Consider the following 27,757-nt stretch of genomic DNA (forward strand, 5'->3'; position numbering starts at 1 on the left):
TGGTCTTGGAGAAATGGGATGGGAGAATGAGGGGGTAGAGAGAGCCCTAATGACAGGGAGCAGGGATTATAGTCTGCTCTTTAGCATGAAGGAATGGGCATTCTGAGCCTCCCTCTCCACATTGGTTGGGCTGAGGGAGCCTCCAGATTTGGAGGTAAGCAGTTGCCAACAGCCAGAATCCTGGTCCCTGGGCCAGATGGGTCTTTGGCGGTGGTACCGGAACAGGATGCTCGCTTACCATCTTCCCGCCTGTTGCCCGCATGTGGTGATTCTCGGCCAGCCAGTGCTTGTCCTGAGGGTCAGCTGCATACTGTGAGGGATGAAGTCACACAGTGGGAAACATTAACTTAGTGTGAAGGCTTTTCTCTTGGCCCTTGAGAGTTCTTACCAAGACCTCATCTGAGCCTGGTAGATGCAGAGGACGGACCAGCTCAGAGCACCAAAGCCTAGCCTAGGAGGTCAGAGACTGTGAGCCATTTCCCAGAGATTTAGTGTATTTCTAATCCTCTTCTACATCCTTTCCCAAAGCACAGTATCACTGGCAACTAGTGGGGTGCTGACTATTATTTTATTTTATTTTTTATTTTTTTGGTACCGGGGATCGAACTCGGGTCCTTGTGCTTGTGCAGCAGGTGGCAAAACCACTGAGCTAAATCCCTGGCCAGGTGACTATTATTTTAGAGCTTCCTCTTTTATTTTATCGATTGATGGTTTTTTTGAGATAAGGTCCTAAGTTCAGGCTGGCCTCAAACTCAAATGATCCTCCTGTCTCAGTCTCCCAACTGCTGGGACTACAGGTGTGCATCACCATGTGCAGCTGTCTTTTTTTTGTACTGGGGATTGAACCCAGAATCTTTGCACTAAGCTGCATCCCCAGCTGTTTACATTTTATTTTTTATTTTAAGACAAGTTCTTGTTAAGTCACTAAGTTGCCCAGCCTGGGCTCAGACTTGTGATCCTCCGGCCTCAGTTTCCCAGAGTGCTGGAATTACAAGTGTGTGCTGCCACACCTGGCTGCAAAATGGCAAGTAGTAATTATATTTGTCTTACAGGATTTTTTTTGGGGGGGGTACTGGGGATTGAACTCAGAACCTTGTGGTTGCAAGGCAGGTGGCAGAACCACTGAGCTAAATCCCCAGCCCCTGTCTCACAGGATTTTTGTTTGTTCGATTTTAGGGTTTTGAGACAGGATCTTGCCCAGGCTGGTCTTGAATTTGTGGAAATCTTCCTGCCTCAGCCTCCTGAGTACTAGAATTACAGGTGTGTGCCACCACCCCAGTTTAGGGTTGTTGTTAATAATAAGTAAATAAGCTGGCCATGCTGGTACATGCCTCTAAGCCTAGCACTTGGGAGGTTGAGGCAGGAGGATCTCCAGGAGTTCAAGGCCAGTGTGGACTACAAAGTGAGACCTTGTCTTACCCCCACCCCCAATAACACGGTGCATAAAAAGTGGTAAACATAGTGTTTGATCTTAAATGCTCATAAAAGGTAGATTTTACAAAATATGCATAATGTTTGAAATAGAGAAGTTGGGAAACTTGGACTACTGTAGATGGTTACTTTCCTTTGAGTTTAAGTAATTATTTGTCACTTCTCAAGTCTATGAGTATTAGTTAGAATTTAAAAGCGTGTTCTTTAATCCAGCAATCCCATTTCCAAGAATTTGCCCTTCACAATCACCCACATGTGTATACAAAGAGGCTGGTGCAGCATTATATATATATATATATTTTTTGTTTTTTTGGTACCGGGGATCGAACTTGGGTCCTTCCGCTTGCGAGGCAGGTGGCCGAACCACTGAGCTAAATCGCCAGCCCTAAAAACCCTAGGATTTTTTTTTTTTGGTACCGGGGATTGAACTTGGGTCCTTGCGCTTGCAAGGCAGGCGACGGAACCACTGGGCTAAATCCCTGGCCCAGCAGCATTATTTATAAAAGCAAAAGTTTGGAAGAAAATACTCATCAGTAAAGAGTGATTAAATAACGTATAAAATATAGTCTATGATTCCATGCAGCTGTTATAAAAATAAACGAGGGAGAGTTAATTTAACTAAGATATTACCCATTAGATTTATAGTGGATATCACACTTTTCTGTAAAGGACCAGTGAGTAAATACTTTAGGCTTTTTAGTCAAATAGATTTCTGTTGTCTTTTTTAAAAAAACAAACCGTTAAGAACATTAAACCTCTTGAGTTTTAAAAGCTGGGAATGGTGGAATACACCTGTAATCACACCAGCACTCAGGAGGCTAAGGTAGGAAGGTTATAAATTCCAGGCCAGCCTGGGCTACATAGTGATTTCAAGGCTGGCTTGGATTATATTGTAAGGGACCGTTTCAAAAAAACCAAACCAAACCAGCCATGCATGGTGGTGTATGGCTATAATTCCAGCATTTAGGAGGCTGAGGCAGGAGGATCATCATGAGTTTGAGACCAGCTTGAACTACAAAGCAAAAGGAGGCTGAGGCAGGAGGATCACCATGAATTCGAGACCAGCTTGAACTACAAAGCAAAAGGAGGCTGAGGCAGGAGGATCACCATGAATTCGAGACCAGCTTGAACTACAAAGCAAAAGGAGGCTGAGGCAGGAGGATCACCATGAATTCGAGACCAGCTTGAACTACAAAGCAAAACTCTTTCAAAAAACCAAACCCCCTCCAAAAAAAAAACAAGCCAGCCTGAACTATAAAGCGAAACTGTTTCAAAAAACCAAAACTCAAAAAACAAACTCAAATCAAACCAAAAAACCTTATCAATTTCAGACAAAAACAGGATAGAGGCTTACACTTATGTAAGCTCAGCATGGAATGTAAACTCTATAAGGGCAAGGAGTTTTGTGTTTGTTTTACTCACTGCTCTATCTCCAGCACTTTGCGAGAGTTGTTAGGATCAAATAGGCACGCCATAAATATTTGCCCAATGAATGAATTTTTGGGTGAAAAAAATAAAACCAGAGAGCAACTGTGTACAGTATGATCTCAAAACACAAGCAAAATATTAGTGAGGGACAAGGATGGACACAGACACAGACACACAGGCTCTCCACCTGCACACGGGAGAGACTAAGGATGGAGACCACTGTGCTTGCTCTCGAGCTCTCGGGAAGGGGAGCCAGAGCAGGAGGGGAGGGGCACTCTGTGCTCTGTTCTCTACTATCTCCTGTGCACTGTCCGAATCCATTACAAAAAGAATGGGTTTAGCAGGCACAGTAGTGTGTGCCTGTCATCCCAGCGTGTGTGTAAATATATATACACATATGTGGGCTTTCTTTCTTTTTTTTTCCCTTTTGTGGTGCCATGGGTTAGCGTTCTTTCTTTCTTTCTTTCTTTTTTTTTTTTTTGGTACCGGAGATCGAACTCGGCTCCTTGCGCTTGCGCAGCAGGCGCCGAAACCACTGAGCTAAATCCCTGGCCCTGTGGTACCATGGGTTAAACCCTAGGCCTTTGCACTCAGCTACATTCCCAGTCCTTTTAAACATTTTTAACAAGTTTGAAATAAGGTCTCACTAAAATTGCTAAGTTGCCTAGGCTGGGCTTGAACTTGCGATCTTTCTTCCTCAGCTTCCCAGACTGCTGGGATTACGAGTGTGCGCCACCATGCTCAGCTAGGAATGGGTTTGTATTTCTCTAACCCAGAGTGAGGTTCTGCTACTCCGGGCTGCTCCTGGGCAGAGACCCCTAAGTGAAGCCACTATTACCATGTCTGATCAGAAGATAAACTAAACCAAGTCTGGACATGGGGGATAAGAAGGAAGGAGAATACATTAAACTCGAAGTCACTGGACAGAATAGGAGTGAGACTCACTTCAAGGTGAAATGAGAGCACATTTCAAGAAAGTCAAAGTGCCAGGGATTTAGCTCAGTGGCACTGCGCCTGCTTTGCAAGTGCAAGGTCCTGAATTCGATCCCTGGTACCAAAAAAAAAAAAAAGAAAATCAGAGAGTCAGACTGTCAAAGACAGGAGTTCACTTAGGTTGGTTTCTTGTTGATGTCAGAGAATTGCTGACAATCGTACTCCAAAGGAACTGGGAATGGAGGAAGATGTGACTGATGGGGGTCATTCAATGACTTAAATATTCTTACTTTTTCTGTTCCTGCAATCCTTTTATTTTTTTTGGTACTGGGGATTGAACTCGGGACCTTGCGCTTGTGAGGCAGGCAGCGGAGGCACTAAGCTAAATCCCTGGCCCTCTCAATCCTTCTTTTTTGAAAATAGTTCTTTCGTAATATGGTATTCAAAATGGAAATAAAAACTAGCATGCCATCTCTTTAAAACATCTGGCAGGGCTGGGGATTTAGCTTAGTGGTTCTGGCGCCTGCCTCACAAGTGCAAGTTCCCGAGTTTCATCCCCGGTACCAAAAAAAAAAAATCTGGCAGTTAAAATTCTTTTTTTTCTTGTATGTTTTTGAGACAGGGTCTCACTATGTTGGCCTTGAACTCATGGTGATCTTCCTGCCTCAGCCTCGTGAGTGCTGAGATTACAGGCCTGCACCACCACAGCTTGGCCGGGCAGTTTGAAATTCTAGTGCTCATTATTCATCATTGTTTCATTGTGCTGATTTTTGGTGATCAAACCTCAGCTCTCTTCATACTGCCCTCTTTTAAAAAAAAATTGTATATTTGCACAGACAGGCTAGCTTTTTCAGGACTGTGCATTTTTAGGCTTGTGATAAATAAGCTAAGGAAAGGTTATTTTTTCTGTAGAGTTCAGTTCTCTGAGAAATTTCCAGCTCCCTCTGGACTGTGGGAAAATAATCTTTCCTTAACTTGAAGCTAGTTTTAAAATCTGAGGATCTAAAATAAAAGAAGAGGGCTGGGGATTTAGCTCAGTGGTTTCGCTACCTGCTGTGCAAGTGCAAGGACCTGAGTTCGATCTCTGGTACCAACAACAACAACAAAAAAACAAACCAAAAATAAAATAAGAGAGGTATTAGCTTTGGAGTCAAGATTAAAGATGTGAGCTGTTCGTGGTGGTACACGCCTGTAGTCCCAGCACTAGGGAGGCTGAGGCAGGAGGATCACATCACCAGAAGTTCAAGGCCAGCCTAAAGTGCATAGTTAGACCCTGTCTCAAAAAAAGAAAAAAAAGGTTACAGGTGTGGTGTTGAGCAGTGACCAAACTCCAAAGATGGCAACATGGCTTCACTGAAAGGAAAGCATTTTAAGATTAAAAAAAAAAATCTTGTCAGAAGAGCCCAGAAGAGTTCTAATTTTCATTAGCGGTTAATAAATTTATTCATGCAGAAGTGCATACAAAAATAATTTCTATAATTAAAAAGTTAAACTAGGCTGGATGGCACATGCCTATAATTTTAGCACTCCAGGAGGCTGAGGCAGGAAGATCACAAATTCTAGTCCAGCCTGGGCAACTTAGTGAGGCCCTATCTCAAAAAAAAAAAACCAAAACAATAGAACAAATATAGATTTTAAATGACTGAAAAGTTCCTTATAATCACTAGTAGAGAACCATAAAGTAAAAAACCAAAAAATTTTCCCTCCATTCATTACATTGGTAAGATTAAAATGAGAGATAATCCCTATTGTAAGAGACAATATGTTGGGAGTTTACTGAGTCCCTACTATGTGCCAGCCATTATACTGGGTGCTTTACTCCACTCTTTTATTTAAAAATTTTTTTTTTGGTACTGGAAATCGAACTGGATCCTTGTGCTTGCGCAGCAGGCAGTGAAACCACTGAGCTAAATCCCTGGCCCTAATTTTTTTTTTGAGATAGGGTCTCACTATGTAGTCCAGGCTGGCTTCAAACTTGCAACAATCCTCCTGCCTCAGAGTGCTGGGATCACAGGCTTGGACCACTATGCCTGGCCTTGTTTTTTTGAGACAGTCTCACTTTGTAAGCCCAGGCTGGCCCCAAACTTTCAGCAATCCTTTTGCCTCAGCTTCCTGAGTGCTGGTCCCAGGCAGGTACCACCATGCCTGGCCTCTACTGCATTCTTTCTTAATGGAATCTAACCGGTTTACCTACCATCATCCCATTTTATATATGACAAAACAGATTCAGAAATGTGGAGCTATTTGCTCAAGGTCACCGAGCAGACAGTAAGGAATCGAACCAGGACCAAAAATATACTTTTTTTTTTGTGGTACTGAGGATTGAACCCAGGGATGTTCTACCACTGAGTTACATTCTCAGCCCTTTTAATTTATTTGTATTTTTAGACAGGGTCTTGTTAAATTGCCCAAGCTAGTCTGGAATTTCCAATTCTCCTGCCTCAGCCTCTAGAGTAGGTGGGATTGCCGGGGATTTAGCTCAGTGGTTCCAGAGCCTGCTGCACAAGCCCATGATTCCCGAGTTCCATCCCCTCTCCGGTATGAAAAACAAAACAAAAAACCAAAACTGTGCCTCTAGAGTAGGTGGGATTATAGGTGTGTTACTGCGCCTGGGAGGGAGGTGAATCTTAAAATAGTCAGGCAGATGAAGGTGGAGAGAAAGGGCAGCCAGATAAAGAGAACAGTAGGAGTAAAGACACTAAGAAAGGAAAGTGAAGTAACAAGTAGGCTGAATTATCTAGGTGCTGGAAGTCCTAAGAATAAGGCTGAAAAAGAAGAGCAAGTAGGCCTACCCTTCCAAGCTGCACAGAATGTGGCAGACAGAGTCTGATTCTGGGATCTCAAAAGACCCATACAGTTCTGGCAAAGGGCACAAGCCTCCAACAGAGGTACAAAAAAACATGTCTGGGGGCTGGGGATTTAGCTCAGGGGCACTGCGCCTGCCTTGTAAGCACAAGGTCCCAAGTTCATCCCTGGTACTACAAAAAAAAAAACCCCAAACCTCAAAAAACCAAAAAAAACCATGTCTGGGACATACATGCAGCACTATTTTTCTAATCTATTTAGATGCTTTAGTGACTGACGAAATACAAATCCAAGAGGGTGAATTAATTTGAGATTTCCTTCACTATTTCTCAAACAGTAGAGCCAATGCAAGCTGCTCTCCAGAGAGGAATCCCATTTGGGAAAATATAAGTCCTGCCCTGTTCTCACTTTATTCCACAGAAAGCTGAATGAGGTGATGGTTAACAGCTCAGGCTTTGGAGAAGGCAGACCTGGATTTTAATCCTGACTCACTAGCTGAGTAACTCTGGGCAAGACTTAGCCTCTCTCTCGACCCCAACTTTTTTTAAGCTTCTTTTGTCAAAATAAAGATAATAATACCTGTTTTCTTTTCTTTTTTTCCCCTGGAGTCAGAGTTCCACTATGGTGCCCAGGCTGGCCCAGAGCTCCTGGGGTCTTGTGCTCCTTGTGCCTCAGTCTCCTGAGTAGTTGAGACTATGGGTACATACCACACTACCCAGCTAATAATACTTATCTTAAAGGTCAGTTCCATGAGATCATTTAAGTCTAGCTCTTAAAACTGTGTCTGGCATACAATGAATATGCAAGGAAAATGGCCATTATTACTGGGGCACAGAAATGTTGCGAGAATCACAAAAGGCAAAGGTGCCCGAGAGCATGGTAGCTAGAACCCAGATGTTCTGACTCCCAGATAGTGTGTGTTCTGAGCCTCTCTGTGCAGTGTGCAGCTGGCAATACCACCTGTTCACTCTCACCTACCTTGAAGAGGTGTGGGTGCTTGATGTAGATTCTCCCTCTGGTGCCTCCCATGCCTAGGGCCCTGAAATTAAAAGACAAATGGTAAGGATTCCAGCAGGTGCAGCCCCTAAGAGTGGACCCCTGAGTTACATCCACTCCATCAGCATCAAAATTCTTAGACTCACTTGTTGGCTCGCGATCCCAAAACAAAGGTGGTAGCTTCATTCAGCCGAGCTGGATCCCACTGCGCAAAAACAGAGGCTGGTGAGGGTCAGGTTCAATGTGGTAGCAAGACAGAAACACTCTTCCCTCTGTCTCGTTTTCATCCTGTCCTTATCCATTATTCAACAAAGTGTTTATTCAAGAAATAGAGTACTTATATGCTGGGCCCCTTGCTAGAGGCTAGGGATAGAGAGATGACTGAGATACAATCTCTCTACTCCAGGAGTCCCAGACATATCCTCCGATAACTAGGTCATTATGGGACAAGGCAATGATATGGATGGGTGCAGGATGTGCAGGGTACAAAGGGGATGGTACAGCCAGGAAGTCTTTCTTGAAGAGATAATCCCTAAGTTAATCCAGAGAGGGTGAGCCCGTAGAGGGAAGAAGGTCATTCCAGGCAGAGGGCAGCATGTCCAAAGACAGATGAGAATTGGCTTGGCATGCAGGAGAGCCTACAAGCAATTCTGTGTTGCCTGAGAAGAGTTCAAATAAGGGAGTAGTAACTGATGATGCTGGAGAGAGAAGCACAAAGGAGCAAGAGGCTTCATTTAGGAGTTCACCTTTTGTCTATTCTGCAGTGGGAGCCACTGAAGGCCTCTACACAGGAAATGAGACTCTTACGTTCTTTTTTTTTTTTTTTGGTACCGGGGATCGAACTCGGGTCTTTTTGCTTGCGCAGCAGGCAGAAAAACCACTGAGCCAAATTCCTGGCCCAACGTTCTTAAAGATAGCTTACTCTTCCAGCAAAATGGATAATGGATTTGAAGGGACAAGACCACAGACAGGAAGAGTAGTTTAGAGGCTGCTGTAATAGAGCAGAATTGAAGGAAGATGATGGCCTGGGCCAGAAAGCAGTGAGGAGGAAGGGGAGGGAATAGGAATTGCAATATCCTCAGGAGGCAGAATCATTCACTTGACTGGATGTAGGGAGGTGAAGGCAAGTATAGGCAAAGATAATTAAGGTACAGAATGTAAAAGAAGGAATGGATTTAATTTTAGTTTTGGATATGCTGCAATTGAAAGTCCATGGAACTTCCAGGGAGAAAGGTCTAGGAGGTAGGAAGATATCCACATTTTAAAACAAAAAGAGAGGTGTACAATGAACAAAGAGCTTGGGGAGTTTTAGCATGGAATGGTCCCTATAAGCTTAAGGCTGGTTGATTTAGATTATCCAGAGAGAAAATTCAGGTGAACTGGGCAAAGATAGAATTCTAGGGTAACACCTATTTATATGGGTCATTGGTGAGGAAAAACTCACCAAGACAGAGAAGGGAGGTTTTTTTTTTGAGAAAGGAAGTTTGGAGAGAGCAGACTGGGGAGAATGCAGGGTCACTAGCTCTAAGGGAATGCATTTTCAGGAGAGAGGCATGAGGACCAGTGAGACAGCCAGGAAACAAGAGGTGGCCAACATCAGCTCCAAATAGGACAGGGTACTTTTTTTTTTTTTGGTACCGGGGATCGAACTTGGGACCTTCTGCTTGCAAGGCAGGCGGCGGAACCACTGAGCTAAATCCCCGGCCAGGACAGGGTACTTTTACTTTACTGAACTTCCATAGATGACTCTGATAAAAAGGTTTTGATTGTTAAAAGAGCTAGCAAACAACTGTTCTGCAGGCAACAGAGGCTAATGGCGTCCGCAGACTTTGGGTCTGAGACTTGGCTCTTCCACTTAGAGCTATGTGACTTTGGGCAAGTGTCATGTATTGAATATATAAAATAACTAGATAAAATAATTTCTGCCTACAGGGGTGTTGGCAGGAAAGGAAGCTCCTCAACTACAGTATGGTAACTACTTCATAAGTTTGTTACAAAGATTAAATGAGAGATAATCTCATCAAAAGATTTTGGGTCATGCCTGTCACATACATACTAAGCATGTTAGTGAGCACTAGCCAAACAGCAAGAAGGGCTGAGGTTTTGTAACAGGACTCAAGTCATCTCTTTGGCCTTTAATTCAAGTTCCTACTTGAGATCCTCCCTGGAGGCTAGTGTGGCTGCAGGGGGTGGAGGAGAAGATGGATTTGGAATGGCATGAACATATTCTTTGTTTGTTTGTTTTTGGTACCAGGGATCGAACCCGAACCGTGTCCTTGCGTCCTTGCGCTTGCGAGGCAGGCACCGGAACCACTGAGCTAAATCCCGGGCCCTGCGTGAACATATTCTGTAACACGCCCAGTCCCTTTCCTTCATGGGGTCTCTGAGCCTTGGGTGAGTCTCTCTGGGAGACTAGTCACTGCCACACGCACATCATACCTTGGGGCCTTCCCGGCGAATTGGTTCACAGGATTTTGCCTTCCATCTGCTTAGAAGGAAACAAGTAGAGTGAATCTTCCAAGGTGAGGCCTAAGACTGGAAGAACGCTGCCTGGCAGTGGTGGGAGTTCTTCATACATTCTCACTTTAGCCCTGGGTGCATGTCTTCCTGGCAACCCATTAGAGGAGCTACAGAGGGAAAGAGCCCTGGACCAGGAGCTACTCTAGGACCAGCCCTGGTAGCAGCTAGCAGTGGGGCAAGTCCAGGAACCTCTGTTGCAGCCTTCTCATCGTTGAGTCCTACCCATCTTGTGTTTATGAAACTGCTTCAGGCCCGGACAAATGTGAGGGAGGACACTATCTATCTCCTAGGCCAGTGGTTTCAAACTATCCCCACCCCACTTAATAAGACCAGTGTAGCTTTATCTGTTTTAATATTTCCAGGACTGGGGGTTGAACGCAGGGCTCATGCATGCCAGGCAAATGCTCTACCACTGAGCTACACTTCCAGCCCTTTGAAATATGAGACAGCATCTTGCTAATTTGTTCAGCCTGGCCTCAAACTTGTAATCCTCCTGACTCAGCCTTCACAATAGCTGGGATTACAGGCATGTACTAATAGGTCTGGCTCTATCTGCTTTATATAATGGGCTTCCACGTGAAAGTTTGCTTGAAAAAAAGAAAAAGATCCTGTTGCTTCAAAACTCTTTAAACCTTGAGGGAGGTGGTGGAAAGATGAACAGGTAGAGGACAGAGAAAATGGTCTGTATGATACTGACAGTGGATACATGTCATTGTGCATTTGTCCAAACTCACAAGACATACAATGCCATGAGTGAACCCTAATGTGTTCTATGGACTCAGTGTGATGATGTGTTACAGTAGACTCATCAACTGCAGCAAATGTACCACTCTGCTGTCCTCTGTGGATAATGGAGGAGGCTGTATGTTGGGGAAGGAAACCTAGGGGTTATCTCTATTCCCATTCGATTTCCTGTGAACCTAAAAATACTCTCAGAAGACTTGAGAAAAAGAAGTTTTGAAAATGACCACCTTGTAGGCAATACAGTGTAATTTTACCCTCTATTAACTGCATGATCTTGGCAAGTAATTCTCTAGTCTGTCTCTTTACCTGCTGAAAGAATTATGCTTTCCTTAGAAGGTAGCTGTAAAGACTACAAGATCTATATGGTATTTAGTCCAGCTACAGGCTTTTAATATATAGTAACAATGACACAACTCTGGTGTTTAATCCAGCTACGCTGCACTGTTTTGGGGGTACAACAGGATAATGGCCTCCCTTTACCACTCCCTGAGGAGTGACCCTTTGGCTTGGTGACTTAAGCAGATGGGTCTGATTCTGCCAGGCACAGATCTGTCCTTTTCCCTCCATGGCCACTCCCTCCCTTTGCCACCTTTGGCTCTCATCGCACTGGTGGCCTCTACTCACACCATGCCAGCGGCTGCCCGGTCACTTGACAGGATGTGTCCAGGAGGCCGTCCTTTCCTCTGTCACAAAGAATAGCTGTCAGAGACCTGACCCCATGGGAACAGTTCCCCCACCCCCTACTGGCAGGTCCAGGATCATGTGGTAGAGATGATTTTCAAAAGATTCCAAATGATCCTTGATAGGGACCAAGGAGAGTGTAGGATCCCAGCCTCTCATGCCTAAAAGGTTCAAAGATGCATGATGAAGCCCAGAATCTGCTTCTGAAGCTGACAGGTCTTTTTCCAGCCAGGAAATTAAATGAAGAAATGGTTTACATTTACCTTTTTGGGAACAGGGCTCCCTCGATGGGCACATTCCTCTTCTGCCAGTCGGCCACGCTGGAAGAAAAGAGAAGTAAGTCAGTGGAAGGGAAGAGTCTGGAAGTTGCAGGTCGTTTGGGGTTGCATTAGGTAGAACCCTGGACTGTACCCCTTCAGTGCTGCCTAACGCAGGCGTAAAAGCCCATCTAGCTCTGTGCTACTTGGACCTGGCCCAAAGAATGGGTTTGTGAAACCTCCCTCGGCCCATGTTTCACATGCCTTTCAGCCTGACTCGTCTCCCCCTTTAAGGCCTCAGGATACAGACTCTGACCTTTATCCCTGGAAGCTCGTGGGTCAATCTGGGTATTACTTTTTCTCCATCTGAGAACAGTAGCTTAGCCTGAAAGGAAAAGACCAAGTGTTAGTAGTCACTATTTTGGTGGGTAAGTATCCCTTGACTCCATTTTTGTAAATGTGACTCCAAACTGAATTAAAACTTTTCCATAGTCAATACAAAGACACAAATATATATATATATATATATATATATATATAAATATATATATATATATATATATATTTTTTTTTTTTGATACTGGGGATTGAATTTGGGACCTTGCACTTTTGAAGCAGGTGCCTGAACCATTGAGCTAAATCCCCAGCCCCTATATATTTATTTTTAAAAAGTAGATATGGGGCTCCTTGATGGGCATGATCTTCTTTTATCTGCTGGTCATGTTGGAGAAAAAGGGAAGGGAATCCGTGGGAGGCCTATTTAAAAAAAAATAAACAAACTTGATCAATTAGTGATCATCACTAAAAGGTTAGAAAATGTAAATGAGATAAAAAAGCAAACCTGAATCTCATTACCCACAGAAATTTATTAGTATTACCAATCAATGTAAATTATTCCTCAGTTTTTCTTTCTTTTTTTTTTTGTACCAGGGATTGAACTTGGGACCTTGCGCTTGCGAGGCAGGTGGTGGAACCACTGAGCTAAATCCCCGGCCTCAGTTTTTTTTTCTTTTTTTTGGGTACCGGAGATTGAACTCAGGACCTTGTGCTTGTGAAGCTGGCATGATGCCACTGAGCTACATCCCTGGCCCCCACTTTTCTTTTTTTTGAGCCAGGGTTTCACTATGTAGTTCAGGCTGGCCTGGAACTCATGGTGATCCTCCTGCCTCAGCATTCCTTGTGGTGCGATTACAGGCGTGTGCCACCATATTCGGCTCTTCCTTACTTTTTCCGTGTAAATATGTATTACATAATTTTCTGACTATGTTACTATCCTACATTTTACTCAGTAAACTGCTGTTTTTGTTTAACAAGTATGGAGAAGGGAGGTATGGTGGTGCACGCCTGTAATCTGAGCACTTGGGAGGCTAAGGCAGGATGATGATCATGAGTTCGAGGCCAGCCTGGGCTACACAATGAGTTCAAGGCCAGCCTGAACTATAGTGATACCCTGTCTCAAAAAAACCCCAAAATAAATAAATAAAAATAAAAATAAGTATTGAGCACACAGGATATAAATGCTGGGACAAGGTGGTGAATAAGACAAGCTTCTATAGAGCTCCTGTTCTTGTGGGCAGTCTGGATAATGAAGAAAGAAGCAAATATATAAATAAGGTAATTTTAGATCATGGAGAAAGCATTAAAGGGGAAAAAAAATCCAAGTAGAGAATCATCAGGGGAGGGCTGCTTAGGTGGATGCTCAGGCAAGGCCTTGCTGACAAGGCAGCCTGTGAGCTGACAGGAAGGCGGCTGGAAGCAAAGCTAGGCTGAGGCAGCAGTAAGAAGTACAAAAAGTCTCAGGGAGGAAAGATGCGCCTCCTATGTGGAAGAAAAGGATGACCTGGCAAGAAAAGGGGAAAGGGCAGAGCGGCTGGTGAGAAAGAGATTCGAGAACATGGCCAGGTCTGGGTGAGGGGGAAGAGCTGGGTCTCACCTCTGCGCATGGCTTACGCCGGCGCCGAGTGCGCCCCCTTCTGGATACACTTTTCTATCGCCTTGTGTGGCCGCAGTTCCAGCCATTTCTCTGCCTACTCTTTCTTGGGCTTCTTTGCAGGCGTATCCTCCTCAATCTGGTTCTTTCCACTCTATCCTCTCATTAAATATTCTATCTCCCCTTATTTATGCTCATAGTTTTAATTAACATCTATAAACTCATGACTCCATCCTTTTTTTTTCTTTTAAATCTTCAGCTGTAGCTGAAAGGATATCTTTGAGCTCCAGACTGAGAAACCAACTAGTTGGTCCCATGCAAGGCTCAGATGTCTCAGATCTGCTAAGTTCTGCTAAGCAGATTCTGCTAACCGACTCATGATCTTCTCCTCCAAACTTTGTCCCTTTTCAATGAAGAGTGCACAAGTCTCGATGTGCACCTGGACATCTCTGTGCAGTGACTTAATTCATACCTGTCTGAGTAATTAGGCTGTAAGCTCTGTAAGAGCAGGAAGCCCGTTTTTTCATTTGTCATTTGGTTGTTCATTCAGTCATTCACTCCATCATTCAGCACATAGGTAATGCACACAGAGTAAGAGTTGTATACCAAGGCTGGGAATATAGTGGTGAACAAGATCAGTCTTCAACTCCTATAAAGCTCAAGATTTTAGCAGAGATGGGGTGGGAGTGGGAGTGAGGCAGAAACAAGTGCAGTGATAGAGAGAGGGTAACTGGAGGTAGGGAAGGAGTGAGGGCAGTGTTCAGGGAAGGCCTCTTAGATGAGGCCATATTTAAAGTAAGATCTGAAGAAGAGTTAAGGGTCAACAGATAGGGAGGACAGTAAATAAAAGGTCCCTGAGCATGGTATGCTAGAAGACAGACAGGAGTCCAGCATGGCTAGAAACCAGTCAGTAAAGGGCTGGTGGGATGAGATGTGGTGAAAGCTATTAAAGAAGCAGGCAGATGCTGGTCCAGGCGGGGCTCTTTGGGTCAAATTATTAGGATTTTATTTTGCCTGCAACTGGAAGTCACTGGAGGGTTTTAAGGAGAATGGCATGATCTCATTCATCTTCACAGTCTGGCTGCTCTAAGAAGAATGGATCAGGAGTGGATAGGAGTAGATGCAGTTCATGGCCAAGATATAAATTTGTGAATCAGTTAAATTGCCTTCAAATCCAAAGAACTCACACCTGGGAAGACAGGGAACTACAGAAGAGAAGGGGTCTGAGGACTCAACTCAGCACCAACAGAGGTGAGGGAAAGAAGAGGAGCCAGTCAAAGGAGCTGAGGAGGGACTGATGGAGCTGAGCAAAGTGGAGGCAGTGGAGCCAAGACAGCAGTGTTCCAAGGCACATGAAATGAGCCACTGCGACAAATGCCACTGAGGAGCTGTGGACAGGCAGGTTTCACAGGGTTTGAGAATAAGGAGGTTACTGGTGAGATAAGAGGGTTTCCATGGCTTAATCCCCCGCACTGGAGATAAAGAGGGCAAAAAGAGGTGGTGGAGACTAAAGCCCAAACCGAGTGAGTAAATGGGAGGCAAGAAAGTGAGCCAGTGACTGTTGACAGCCTTTCACCACTGAAGGAACTGTGGATTCTAGGGTGGTCTGTCTGTGCTCACCACTGTACTCCCAGTGCCTGAACACGTGCTAGAAAGATATACCCAGACAAAAGACTGCAAGAAAGCACATCAAAATGTTAACTGACTTTATTTCTGGCTAGTGAGATTATACGAAATTTTAATTTTCTTTCTTATAACTTGTATTTGCTGATTTTTTTGGTACTGGGAATCGAACTCAGGGCCTCATGCTTGCCAGGCAGGTGCTGTACCACTGAGCTACATCCTTGGCCCTTGCTAATTTTAATGTGGCAGGTAACATGTATTAAGTTTTTGTTACTAACCTAAATGTTTTAAGAGTGTTGACACATTTAATTCTCAAAAAATCCTGGGAGGTAGAACCTAGGCCTCCACTTTTCAGGTGAGACTGAGATTTAGTAAGGTGAGGTAACTTGCACAAGGTCACACAACTAGTCTGTGGTACAGCCAAGTACAGGAGCAGTCTAAAACAAGGCAAAGTTTGCAATTTTAATCACGATGTCAAATTTCTCTTAATGAATGTTTATTACCTGTATAAGTAAAATGAACAAACATAAATAACTGTTCTGGAAAACAAAATCAAACAAATGAAAAACTCAAGGGAACATGATGTCAGTAAGAGGCTCCCTAAGAAACACCTGGAAAGGGGAGGCTCAGGAGATTAGGGATTATGGAGACGGTCCAGATGTGATACGAGAAGTGAAAGCAAACAAGCCAAGACTTAACCTGACCAAAATGAAAATGCCTTATTAGTCCAGTGTGAAGGATCTTTTCTGGCAATAAGAAGTTCTGTTTGTGGTTTGGTAGAGAGGACCCTAAAGACCTTCCAAGTATTCTAGTCCCCCGAAGCCTGGGCTCTGTTGTGAGGGAGGAACACTGTTATTATGAATGTAGCTGCAATGTGTCTAATATCTAACATGTTCTGTGTTGCAAGTACTTGTGCTGTGTTGTTAGTATGTATATTACCTCACTGGATCCCCACAGCAAACTATCGGTGGTAGGAACTGGCTTTAGTCTCACTTTTAGAGAACAGGAAACTGAAGTTTGGAAAGACTAAAAGACTTTGCTCTAAGTTTCTTGATTCATCTAGTTTCACACTGGATGAAACTCTACAGGCTTTTTGCCCCCTGTGTTCTGATTCCATGGTGTCCATACAGCCTTCTGTTCCATATGCTGGCTTCTTAGCTGTATCAGTACTGGGGACAACTGGATGGTGGACACAGCGACTCAGGAGAATAGAAAGGTATAACCATTCACTGAGCGCAGGTCATACCCATTTAACCTTAAACTCATCTCTCACTGGAACTTAACCATCTCCTAAATCCCCTTTCAGACCCATTTCCTTAGCAGCCAGATTCAAATGCACATCTCATGAGGTCACTCTTCTGGCTACAACCTCACACCTGTAATTTGGATTGTAGTGCTGTTTGACCAGCCTCTGGCTACCTCTCCAGCTTTTCCACGGACCATTCCCTTCACTTTCCGAAAACCAGAACACCAGCTTCTTTTCTTAGACATACTGCACTCCCTTCTGCTGCTGGGTTCTGCATGCTCTAGTGTACTCTCTCACTGGCTTCTATACTTACAGCACTTACACTTATAATAGACATACCGTATGATTACTTGAGTAACGTCAAGGGCTCTGAGGGTAAGGACTATGCCCATTTTGAATAGCACTGTTGGGGACTGCAGGGCACACTAATGGGCACATAGCATGTCTCAATGTATATCAGGTGAAGAGATAAATGAACTCAAGAAAGTATTCTGGGTTTAAGTAAGTGAAAGTTCTATTACTTTAATTTTGATTCAGCTCAAACTTCTAAAAATATTATTAGGAAACTTTTACTTATTAGCAATTGTCATAACTGATCATAATGCACTAAAGTCCTGAGTGAATGAATTCCTCTTAGAAATTCAGTTAATTTAAACTTAATAGCTTATGAGAACTAGATTGGTTTTCACTGGACTGACAGGATGGGGTTCTGCCTTTCCAAAGCTAGGTTCAGACCCTCGTCTTGTGTCTATGTGAGGCTGATCGGAACAGCTAGACAACCTTAGGAAGACATTTCTCTCACCTCACTCTACTCTAATTACTCTGAGCTAGTTCTTGTGGCTGTGATTATGAAGAAATTCCCATTTTCTACTGGTAATGGTTTCACAGGCAAGCAAAAAATCTGGGTGATGTTGACCATTCCTATTAATAACAGCTAACAGGGCTGGGGATGTAGCTCAGTGGCACCTTGCCTGACTGGCAAATGTGAGGTCCTGAGTTCAACCCCCGGTACCAAAAACAAACAAACAACAAAAAAACAAATAACAGCTGACCAACAGGTTCTCTACTGTCTTGGGAACACAGCATTTATAGATATCATGTCATGCCTCCTGACCACACCTGGGAGCAGGGAGGCAGCAAGGGTGCTAGCCCCCATGACACAAAAAGGGGCTACAGTATTTGAAGAGGACCCACCAAACACTTGCAGAGGTGAGACACATTAGCTATCTAATTCTTGTGCACCCTAAGCAACAATTTCTGTTCCTGTCTTGGTTTGCCTTATTAATTTTTTATTTTTTCCAGCTTTATTGAGATATAACTGATAAATAGAAATAGTATATATTAAAAGTATACCATATAGGCCGGGGATTTAGCTCAGTGGTTCTGGCACCTGCCTCGCAAGCGCAAGGTCCTGAGTTCGATCCCTGGTACCAAAAAAAAAAAAAAAAAAAGTATACCATATGATGATTTGATGTATACAAACATACACTGAGAAATGATCACCATAATTAATCAAAACAGCTATCACCATAGTTACCATTGTGCGTGTGTGTGTGTGTGTGTGTGTGTGTGTGTCCTTGGGGACATTTAAATTCTACTCTCAGCAAATTTTGAGTAAGCAATAGAGTATTATTATTAACTATAGTCACCATGCTGTACATTAGATCCCAGAATGTGTTCACCTCCTAACTGAACATTTGTATATTTGTACCCAATGCCCGACATGCCCCTACTTCACTGGTAACCACCATTCTACTCTGCTTCTATGAGTTTGCTAAGCACAATTTCTTCATTTGTAAAGCAGGGATTGAAAAACATCTGAACAGGGTTTCTTTCGAGACATACATGAACTAATACATCTACGACTGTACCTGGCACATAGTAGCTACTTCTCTTCCCTTCTGTCAGAAGCAGTCCCAAGCCCTCTCTGGATACAAATGGCTTACCGAGCGTTCTGCAAAATACCTCTGAGGACAGGGTCATGTTTCTTAGCAGAGTCCCCATGGCTGGACCTCGTGCCCTGTCTCTCGGCCCCTGTGGTCTCACCTGTTCCAGGCAGCTCCGACAGGCCTCCTGGATCAGCTGCTCTGTATCCACCTCTTCCCCCACATTGTCTCGCACGTTCATGGCTGCTTTCTGGAAGAACTAGGGACACACAGTAGAGACAAGGTCAGAAGTCCAGCTGGTTTGCATCAGCCTGAAGGAAACTGAATAATAAAGCAGAAGCTTCTTGGCCGGGGATTTAGCTCAGTGGTTCCGGCACCTGCCTTGCAAGTGCAAGGTCCCGAGTTTGATCCCTGGTACCAAAAAAAAAAAAAAAAAAAGCAGAAGCTTCTAGCCTATCTTTATACAGAAGGAAAATGTAATTATGAACATGGCTTTGGGGCCAGACAGATTTAAGTTCATAAATCAGACTCTACCTCCTGTTCTGTGTAACCCACCCTCCAACTGTTTTTTCAAACCCATGGCCTCACACCTATCAGGGCAAGTGCTCTAGTGCTGAGCTACAACCTTAGCCCTTTTTATTTTCTTTTGAGATAGGGTCTTGCTAAGTTGCCCAGGCTGGCCTCATACTTGCAATCCTCCTGCCTCAATCTCCTGAGTAGCTCTGGGATTACAGGTTTTGTGCCACCATGCCTGGCTTGAGGATATATTTTTGACATGAAAAGGTATTTGTGATATAATGACAAATGAAACAAGCAGGTCATAAAACAGCTTAGTATAGAATAAGCTCATATAAAATAGCAAAAAGCAAACATATAGAGGCAAAAGAACTGTAAGGACATATATTAAACTAACAGTGGGGGTATTATAGATGATATTTTCTTCTCGTTGCTTATCTATAGCCTCCCCAATTTTTTTCTTTTTTGGTATCGGGGATGGAACTCTGGTCCTTCCGCTTGTGAGGCAGGTGGCAGAACCACTGAGCTAAATCCCCGGCCCCTAGCCTCCCAAATTTTTAAATGTACACGTACTATTTCTGTAAAAGAAAAAAAAAAGAATACCTGTCTCTGAAGTGAACGGACAGAAAAGATCAAGACAGCACAAAAGTCCTAATTGGATTCCCACTGCCCAATCCCTGATCTGTAGAATAGAAGGAAGACTCCACATGGGCCCCAGGATACCAGCAGCCCCTGGCTAAGGCAAGGGAAGGCAGAAGGTTCTTCTATTGGGTAAGAGGTAGAGCTGGAGCCTGAAAATACTGGGGGAGCCTGAAAACACATTTAGGAGGTACCTGGGAACATATTCATTAAGAGTCTCTAAAATAAAGTGTCAGTCCTATCTAGGGTATAAGAAAATTCTGGAAGCTGGGGATTTAGCTCAGTGGTTCTGCCGCCTGCCTTGCAAGTGGAAGGACCCGATCCCCGGTACCAAAAAAAAAAAAGAAAATTCTGGAAGATAGCAATGGGGATGTACTGCCACTTTACATTTAGCAAGGACAAATGCCTCTGTTAATATCAAACCAAGGAGAACAGTGTCAGAGGACAGGATTGGAGACCTCAAGAGTATAGGAGAAATTCTTCAGACCAAATTAAATGGTTGGATGAGTTTGACTTTATTTATGTGTTTATTTTGCAGTGTTGGGGATTAAACCCAGGGCCTCAGGCATCCTAGGTAAATGCTCTACCACTGAGCTATCCCTTGCCCAGATAAATCTGACTTTAAAAACAACTAAAAAACTGGAGGTAAAGCTGGGTGGTGGTGCATGCCTATAATCCTAGAACTCTGGGAGGCTGAGACAAGAAGATTACAAATTCTAGCCCAGCCTGCACAATTTAGAGACTCTTGTCTCAAAATAAAAAAAGGGCTTGGGATGTAGCTTAGTGTGAAGGCCCTGGGTTTAATCTCCAGTATTGGAAACAAAACAACAACTAAAAACGCTGGACATAAATACTGTTGTTCAGTATCAATTATTGGCTAAGTGAGAGTCAGTTAAAGTAACCTGGATACTTTCCAAGTAGCTTGTAGGAAGTAAGTGTAAAAGATGCACTGGAGACAGGTGTGGTGATGCACACCTGTAATCCCTGCATTTAGGAAGCTGAGACAGGAAGATCACTATAAGTTCCAGGCCAGCCTGAGCACATAGTGAGTTCAAGGCCAGCCTGCACAACAAAGTGAGACTCTGTCTCAAGGCACAACAAAACAAAACACCTCCACTCCCAAAGAAAGATACTTGGGGTGAGGTGGGGCGTGGAGGTGCATGCCTGTCATCCCAGCACTTGGGAGGCTGAGGCAGGAGGCTCACCATGAGTTTGAGGCCAGCCTGGACTATATAGTGAGTTCAAAGCCAGCCTGAACTACATAGCAAGCTCCGGCCTCAAAAAACCAAAAATAGCGGGCATGGTGGTGCATGCCTGTAATCCCAGGACTCAGGAGGCTGAGACAGGAGGATCAGTCCAAGTTTGAGGCCAGATTACATAGTGAGTTCAAGGCCAGCCTGAACTACATAGTGAGACTGTCTCAAGAAAAAAAAAAAAAATTCAGGATGAGTGTAAGCATCTCTGGATCTGAGAATAAAACCAGATCATTAGTGAGGCATTCTGAAACACTGCTGGTAGAAACATAAATTGGCACAACTTTTCCGGAAAGCAATTTTTTCTTTCCCTTATATCCACTAATTCCATCTTTAGGAATTTATTCCCCAGAATTACTCTGATAATTGAACAAAGACATATATATCACAGTGTTGTAATATTGTTTGTAATAAAAGAAACACTGGAAACAATCTGAATTTTCTAGGGATTAGATAGTTATATTTGGTACATCTATAAAATGACTAGGGCGGGGATTTAGCTCAGTAGTTCTGCTGCCTGCCTCACAAGTGCAAGTTCCCGAGTTCGATCCCCAGTACCAAAAAGAATTAAAACAGACTACTTTCCAACTTTGAAGCTATTACATAATGACATAAAAACATGGTCAAAATATTAGGTGAGGGCCAGGGATGTAGCTCAGTGGTTCTGCCGCCAGCCTCGAAAGCGCAAGGTCCCGAGTTTATCCCCAGCGCCCCCCCCCCCCAAAAGATTCCTACAAAATATTAGGTGAAAGGGCTGGGTATTTAGTTCAGTGGTTCCGGTGCCTGCCTCGGCAACACAAGGTTCCAAGTTCAATCCCCAGAACAAACAAACAAACAAAAAAATTAGATGAAATAAGCTGCAGAATAAAGTGTGTAATCTTTTTTTAAAAAGACATAAACACATGCACATATATACATAAACAAAGCTGAGAGGGTCCTTGCGTTTGTGCAGCAGGCGGCGAAACCACTGAGCTAAATCCCCGGCCCCTATATAGTTATTGTTAACAGTTTGATATCTCTGGGAGGTAAGTTTCATTGACTTTTGGCCTTTATTTAAAACAGTATCTGTATTTTTTTAACCAATAACTTCTTTTGTGGTGTGTATATTTTGTGGTACTGGGGATTGAACTCAGGGTCTTACACATGCTAGGGAAGTGCTCTACCACTGAGATATATTCCTAAACTTTTTATTTATTTTTAAATTTTGAGACAGGGTCTGGCTAAGCTGGCCAGTCTGGTCTGGACTTGTTCTTCTCCTGCCTTAGTCTACCTAATAACCAAGATTTTATTAAAAATTTCAAACACATAGGAAAATGGAATTGTTCAATAAACATCTAATACTCATCACCTAGAGTCTATAATTAACAGTTTACTATATTTGCTTTATCACATATCTCTTCATTTATTCATCTTTCCATCGATCTGTTTTACAATATATATATATTATTTCTCTTTCTTCTGGTTGAGACAGGGCCTATGTCATTCAGACTGGCCTTGAACTCACTAGCCTAGGCTACCCTCGAACTTGTGGTGATACTCCTGCCTCAGCCTCCCAAGTGCTGGGATTACAAGCATGCACTATCATGCCTGGGTGATTTATTTTATTTCTCATAGTCTATATTATTAAAATATTTTTTTAAAAAGGGGCATGGATTTAGTAATAACATAAATCGGGAAGGATTGACAATGCCTTGGATAAGATCAGCCATAGCTAAAAGTTATCCTAAAAAGTTTAAAGACATTGGCAGCTGAGATTTGGGAACATTATCAGTGATTAGATGGGGTCAATCAAGAGTATATTTATCCAAAACTGTGAGGCAATGAAGTTGTTTGTACCTCACTGGAAAACAAATGTGATAAGAAGTACATTATAAGCTATGTGAGACAGGACCACAGGGCCAGAGATTTCTTGAATCTCATAACTGCAATTTTTTGTTTTGAGATAGGATCTTGCTATGTATTCCAGACTGGCCTTGAACTCACTAAGTAGCTCAGGCTGGCTTCCATCTCATAGTAATTCTCCTGTGTCATCTCCTGAGTGCTGAGATTACAAGTGTGTGCCATCCAGCTTCCTGGTAACTGGAATTAACAAGCAACAAGTAAAGAAAGGGTTTTGGAAGCAGATAATCTTAGATTGATTCCTGGCTTACTTTTTCTCTGAATGGCTTGACCTCTATCTCTTTATATATAAAGGTGTACAAGGATTAGCAAGTATAATACATTCTGGGACTTGAAAAAATTAGGGATAAGTAACAACTAAGGTATAGAAGGGAATGTAGCTGGACTCTCATCACAGTGGAATGTTAAGGCAGTGTCATATTAAGGTGTCTGGGTTTACCTAGAAGACAACAGGAAGCTGCTAAGGAATTATTAAATAGGGAAGTGGCATCACTGGATTTATTTACATTTTAAGAGATCACCCTAGCAGCTGTATAGAGGGCAGGGCTGAAAGAAGGAAAGAATAGAGGCATTTATAGATTACAGGAGAAACTAGAGTGAGAAATAATAAAGGCCTGAATCAAGGCAGAGGAAGGAAGAAGTGCATGTTTGATAGACTGGGGCACGGAACATACAGGATTAAACCACTGTATACATATAGAAGACATAGGAGAAGGCAGAGTCCCTGGTTTCTAAGAGAATGATGGTCCAAAACTGAGCTCCTGAGCTGGGTATTTAGCTCAGTGGTTCCGCTGCCTGCCTTGAAAGTGCAAGGACCCGAGTTTGATCCCCAGTACCAAAAACAAACAAACAAAACTGAACTCCTGATCTCCCCTGCTTGCTTCTGTATCCCTTATATCAAATCAAAGGGGATAAATACTTATTGAACAAAGGAAAAATACAAGAGCGGGAGGTTTGGGAAGAAAACAGAGTTCAGTTCTAAATATTCAGTGACGCATCCAGGGGACATTCAGGTACAGCCAGGTAGAAGTTTGCTTATAGGGCAATTTTAAATAACAAAAATGTTGATATTAAAAAAATAATAAGTACACTGGTTGGACTCATACATTTTAAGCAAGATTGCTGAGCACATTACATAAGTCATTTCATCCTCACAAAAGACTGGCAAAATGATACTGGAATTACCCTAAAAGAGGGAAAAAGTTCTTGAAGGGAGGGCTCAGAATTGGAAAACTTGAGATACCTGTGTGTACCATATATATTATGGTACAGGGAGAAACTGGGCTGCCCACGAATCTTTCTCTCTGTTAATTTCTTTTTTTTTTGAAGTACTGGGGATTGAACTCAGGACCTTGAGCTTGCAAGGCAGGCACGGTGCCACTGAACTAAATCTCTAGCCCCTCTCTGTTAAGATTTTGTTTTTTGGTACCAGGGATCGAACTCAGGACCTTGCGCTTTCGAGGCAGGCAATAGAACCACTGAGCTAAATCCCCGGCCCTCTGTTAAGTTTTTAATCCTTTTGTCTCTCTCACCTTCATGTACTTGTTAAAGACAGTCTGGATCTCCTCATTGATGCTAGGCTGCAGGACAGCTCGGAGTAGATCCATGGAGATGGCAGGATCTGTAAAACTGCATTCAGGAGGGACACAGAATCAGAGGATGTGTCCCAACCATATCCTTTCCCAATCTGCCCAGCAAATTATCGATAAGGATCCTTTAACAGCAATACTAGAGAGCTTTCACTGGACATAGATATGTGCTAAGATTCTGGGCAAATACATAAAATTCCATTCTCATAACTGAATATTTAAAAAACAACAAAAAAAACCAAACCAGCCTCCAAAGGCCCATTTTGTGCTCTCTCCCTTCTGTGGGCTAGATACTATTTGTAGCCCCACTTTACAGTCAGAAAACAGACCCAAGAAGGTTAAGTGGCTTGTCCAAGGTTACCCAGTTAATAAATGTCAGTCTGCATTACAACACAGTTGTCTGACTCCAGAGCCTGTGCTCTAAACTTCCATGCTCTTTGATTTCTTAGAGGTCAACCTCAGAGTTGATCAGTCAATCTAAGGAATCTTTTTTTTTTTTTGTACCGGGGATCGAACTCGGGTCCTTGTGCTTGTGCAGTAGGCGATGAAACCACTAAGCTAAATCCCCGACCCATTCTAAGGAATCTTAAGATAGTGTTAAGTCACCTCCCAATTTTTTAGATGAGTTCAGAGGGGTAAGTGACTTGCTCAAGGTCACACATAGAATTGGAGTCTCCTCTTTCCCAGTCCAGTGCCATTTGTACTGGTTGTAGGTCTCTTCTCAGCCTTGTGCAGTGGGGTTCAAGTCAGTGCCTGGGATATAAGCGCACCCAGGGTCAGCCTTACCTCGTAGTCATCTGGGAGCGGCGGCCCCTTCGCTGCACCTGCCGGTGCTTTATCATTATGTTCCAAGGGTTCTGTGAGGATGAAGGGAGCAAATGTCAATGATCCCCGTGACATTGGGATAGGATGGAGAAGGAATAGGAAGTTAACCCTAGACATCGCTGCTCTTCATATTCTTTTACCACCGCTCCCACCTTGAGGAAAGGGGGAGAATGATGTTTAGAAGGCACTGCCGAGGAAGAGGAACTGAGGAAAAGTTCCCTGCTTTTAAAGTCCCAACCGCGCCTTTTTTAGAACGGAAGCAGGAAGGGAATCAGTGTTTACCCAGGGTCCGCTCTGTAGCGGGTGAGGTGCCGGCACTTTACCCGCCTTTATCATCCCATCCCCACAACAACTTTATGAGGTTGGTCCTAATCATCTCCATTTTTAAAGAAGAAAAACCTGGAACTCGGGGATGTCTGCCAGGCCCAAGTCACTAGCTAGGAGGGCGGCACTAGAATTTGAACCCAGGTCGTCGGACAGCGAAAACGGCGAGTCCTAGGCAGCCCCAGTCGCCGCATTCTCTCGCCTGCGGGCCAGGGTCCCGGGAGCCCTAGGCCCTGTCCAGCCTGAGCCCGGGCTTCACTGGGGGAGCCCTCACCGTCAGAACCAGCTGCCCAGCCGCGCCTGCATCCCCCAGCTCGGGGCCGCCCCGTTCTGCCCCGCCATGTCCCCGCGGCTGTTCGGCATCGCCCGTAGCCCCCATGGCGCCTCGGACCCCGACAACTTCAACCCGACACTGTCACCGGCCGGAAAGTGGCGCCGTGACGTCACGAGTGCGCGCCGCGCGCGGGCCGGAAATGCTGCGAGAAGAGCTGCGCGGTTACCACGGTAACCAAGCAACCTCCCGTGGCCCGGTTCCCGGGCTTTTAGAGGTGGTTGGAGCTTCCTACCTTGCTGGATGACTGTGTCTCAGGTTGTAATGTGGATGTTGAGGGGCCGTTCAGTCAAGGACGATTCCCACTTAGGCCAAGGCTTGGGGATGAGTGCGGGATAACAAGAGCGGAGCGGGTTTCCACGGGCTGGAGGGTTGGCCGAAGAGGGGAGCGCCTGCAGTTGAGTTTTTGAAAACTGCAGTTTCTAATATGCCTGGCGCAAGCCCCAGAATTGGAGGAAGCCTAATGCGGGGACCGGGAAACCCAACAAGGCGAGATGTACTCTGTGCCATCCCAAACACTCACCGAGATTCTCCAGTTTTTGACCTCAGGGCCTGCCTTTTGTGTCTGAAGGCATCAGAATGAAGGTTGGGTCTTGGCCAGGGTACTTCTGCCCCAGCGAGCGGTGCTTCTCTCCCTAGATGGGTGATTTTGTGATGGTCTGGGGGCGAGTGGCTTAACAGCTGTCGCGTTCTTCCAGAGATCCTTTTGTTTCTATCTTCAGAGGCAAGGTGCCTCAGAATAGAATTGGATTCATTTATGAATGCTAGAGGAAGTTATTCTTTCCAGGTCATGATATTGTGTAGTAGAAAGTCAAGAATTTTGTAGTTGGAAAGTTACGGGTTCAAATCCAATGGAATGATGGTTAAGAATATTGACCATGGAATTGGACCACTTAATAGTTGTGTGACCCACATTTCTTAAATTTTCTATGCTTGTTTTCTCAACTGCAAAATGGGAATAAAAGCACCTGGCTTTATAAGGGTGTAGTGAGGATTGAGCTAATTAATGTAAAGCACTTAAAATCAGGGCAAAAATAAACCTTCAAACAATGCTCTCTGTTGTTAATACTATGGCATTCCAGCCGCCAATGCTTATGGGCAGTTTTCAGCTTCTCTGAATCAATCTTCTTGTCTCTGGGAGATTATTTTGTGGATTAAAATACATAGTATCTTCTTCTTCTTCTTCTTTTTTTTTTTGATACTGTGGATCGAATAGTATCTTAAAGCACATATTAGGTAACAAACAAATGTTAATTATATCCATGCTCCAATGTAAGCCTTACTAAGAGCAGCTTCCTTGCACCAAACTTAGTATTAAGGAGATTTTTACCTTGTGCCTTGGTTTGACCCTGCTCTCTAACCCTGCAGGGCTAAGCAGTGCCAGTGCACACCATTAGGTATCAGAGCTAACCAAAGACATGAACAAGACAGATAAAGAGAGATAAAGGGAGGAAAAATAAAGAAAGGGGGCATATATGGACAAGGGAATTTTCGCCAGTTAGTTTTTATTTGGTCCAAGAATGGCCTGTGTGGTCTAAAAACACCAAGATGTAGATCACTTTGTATTCTGAGTAAACTAATGCTTATTTTTTTTTCTTTTTTTTGTGCCGGAGATCGAACTCGGGACCTTGTGCTTGCGAGGCAGGCGCTGGAACCACTGAGCTAAATCCCCAGGCCAATTCTGAGTAAACTAAAAGCTGCTTTTCTGTAGTTTTCTAATAGTTTCTATTAGTCTGTTCCATTGTGTCTTTTCTAGGTTGTTAGGTGGAGCAAGAGCCACAATGTTGTTATGCTTAGGTTATTTTATTAGCTTGGTCATTTTCTTATTGTATCTCTCTAGTCCTTTCCTCTGTCTTTTCAGCTGCAGTGGAATCATCCCAAGCCCTTCTAGGGTTCCCTTT

At 43.7% G+C, this 27,757-nt stretch overlaps 1 protein-coding gene across 2 annotated transcripts in view; it reads right to left on the reverse strand.

The window, feature by feature from the left end:
- Dnttip1 (deoxynucleotidyltransferase terminal interacting protein 1) overlaps window positions 1–25,969 on the reverse strand; it is a 28,515-nt gene extending 2,546 nt beyond the window's left edge. Inside the window, exons 1-11 of one of the 2 annotated variants that reach the window (XM_004858147.3) lie at window positions 25,800–25,969; window positions 25,163–25,233; window positions 24,320–24,416; window positions 18,641–18,739; window positions 12,112–12,180; window positions 11,802–11,858; window positions 11,482–11,540; window positions 10,033–10,078; window positions 7,740–7,798; window positions 7,576–7,636; window positions 239–310 (exon numbers count right to left, since the gene is read on the reverse strand). In XM_004858147.3, coding sequence (XP_004858204.1) covers window positions 239–310; window positions 7,576–7,636; window positions 7,740–7,798; window positions 10,033–10,078; window positions 11,482–11,540; window positions 11,802–11,858; window positions 12,112–12,180; window positions 18,641–18,739; window positions 24,320–24,416; window positions 25,163–25,233; window positions 25,800–25,904 — 795 coding nt within the window. In that variant the 5' untranslated portion in view covers window positions 25,905–25,969. Of the gene's footprint in view, window positions 1–238; window positions 311–7,575; window positions 7,637–7,739; window positions 7,799–10,032; window positions 10,082–11,481; window positions 11,541–11,801; window positions 11,859–12,111; window positions 12,181–18,640; window positions 18,740–24,319; window positions 24,417–25,162; window positions 25,234–25,799 lie in introns of both variants that reach the window. The other variant, XM_013077177.3, reaches the window with a different exon arrangement.
- Window positions 25,970–27,757: the final 1,788 nt, after the last annotated feature.

The sequence above is a fragment of the Heterocephalus glaber genome, unplaced genomic scaffold (genome assembly GCF_053883595.1).
Source record: "Heterocephalus glaber isolate CG9 unplaced genomic scaffold, H.glaber_assembly_v1.0 deba00001673, whole genome shotgun sequence".
Classification (NCBI taxonomy): Eukaryota; Metazoa; Chordata; class Mammalia; order Rodentia; family Bathyergidae; genus Heterocephalus; species Heterocephalus glaber.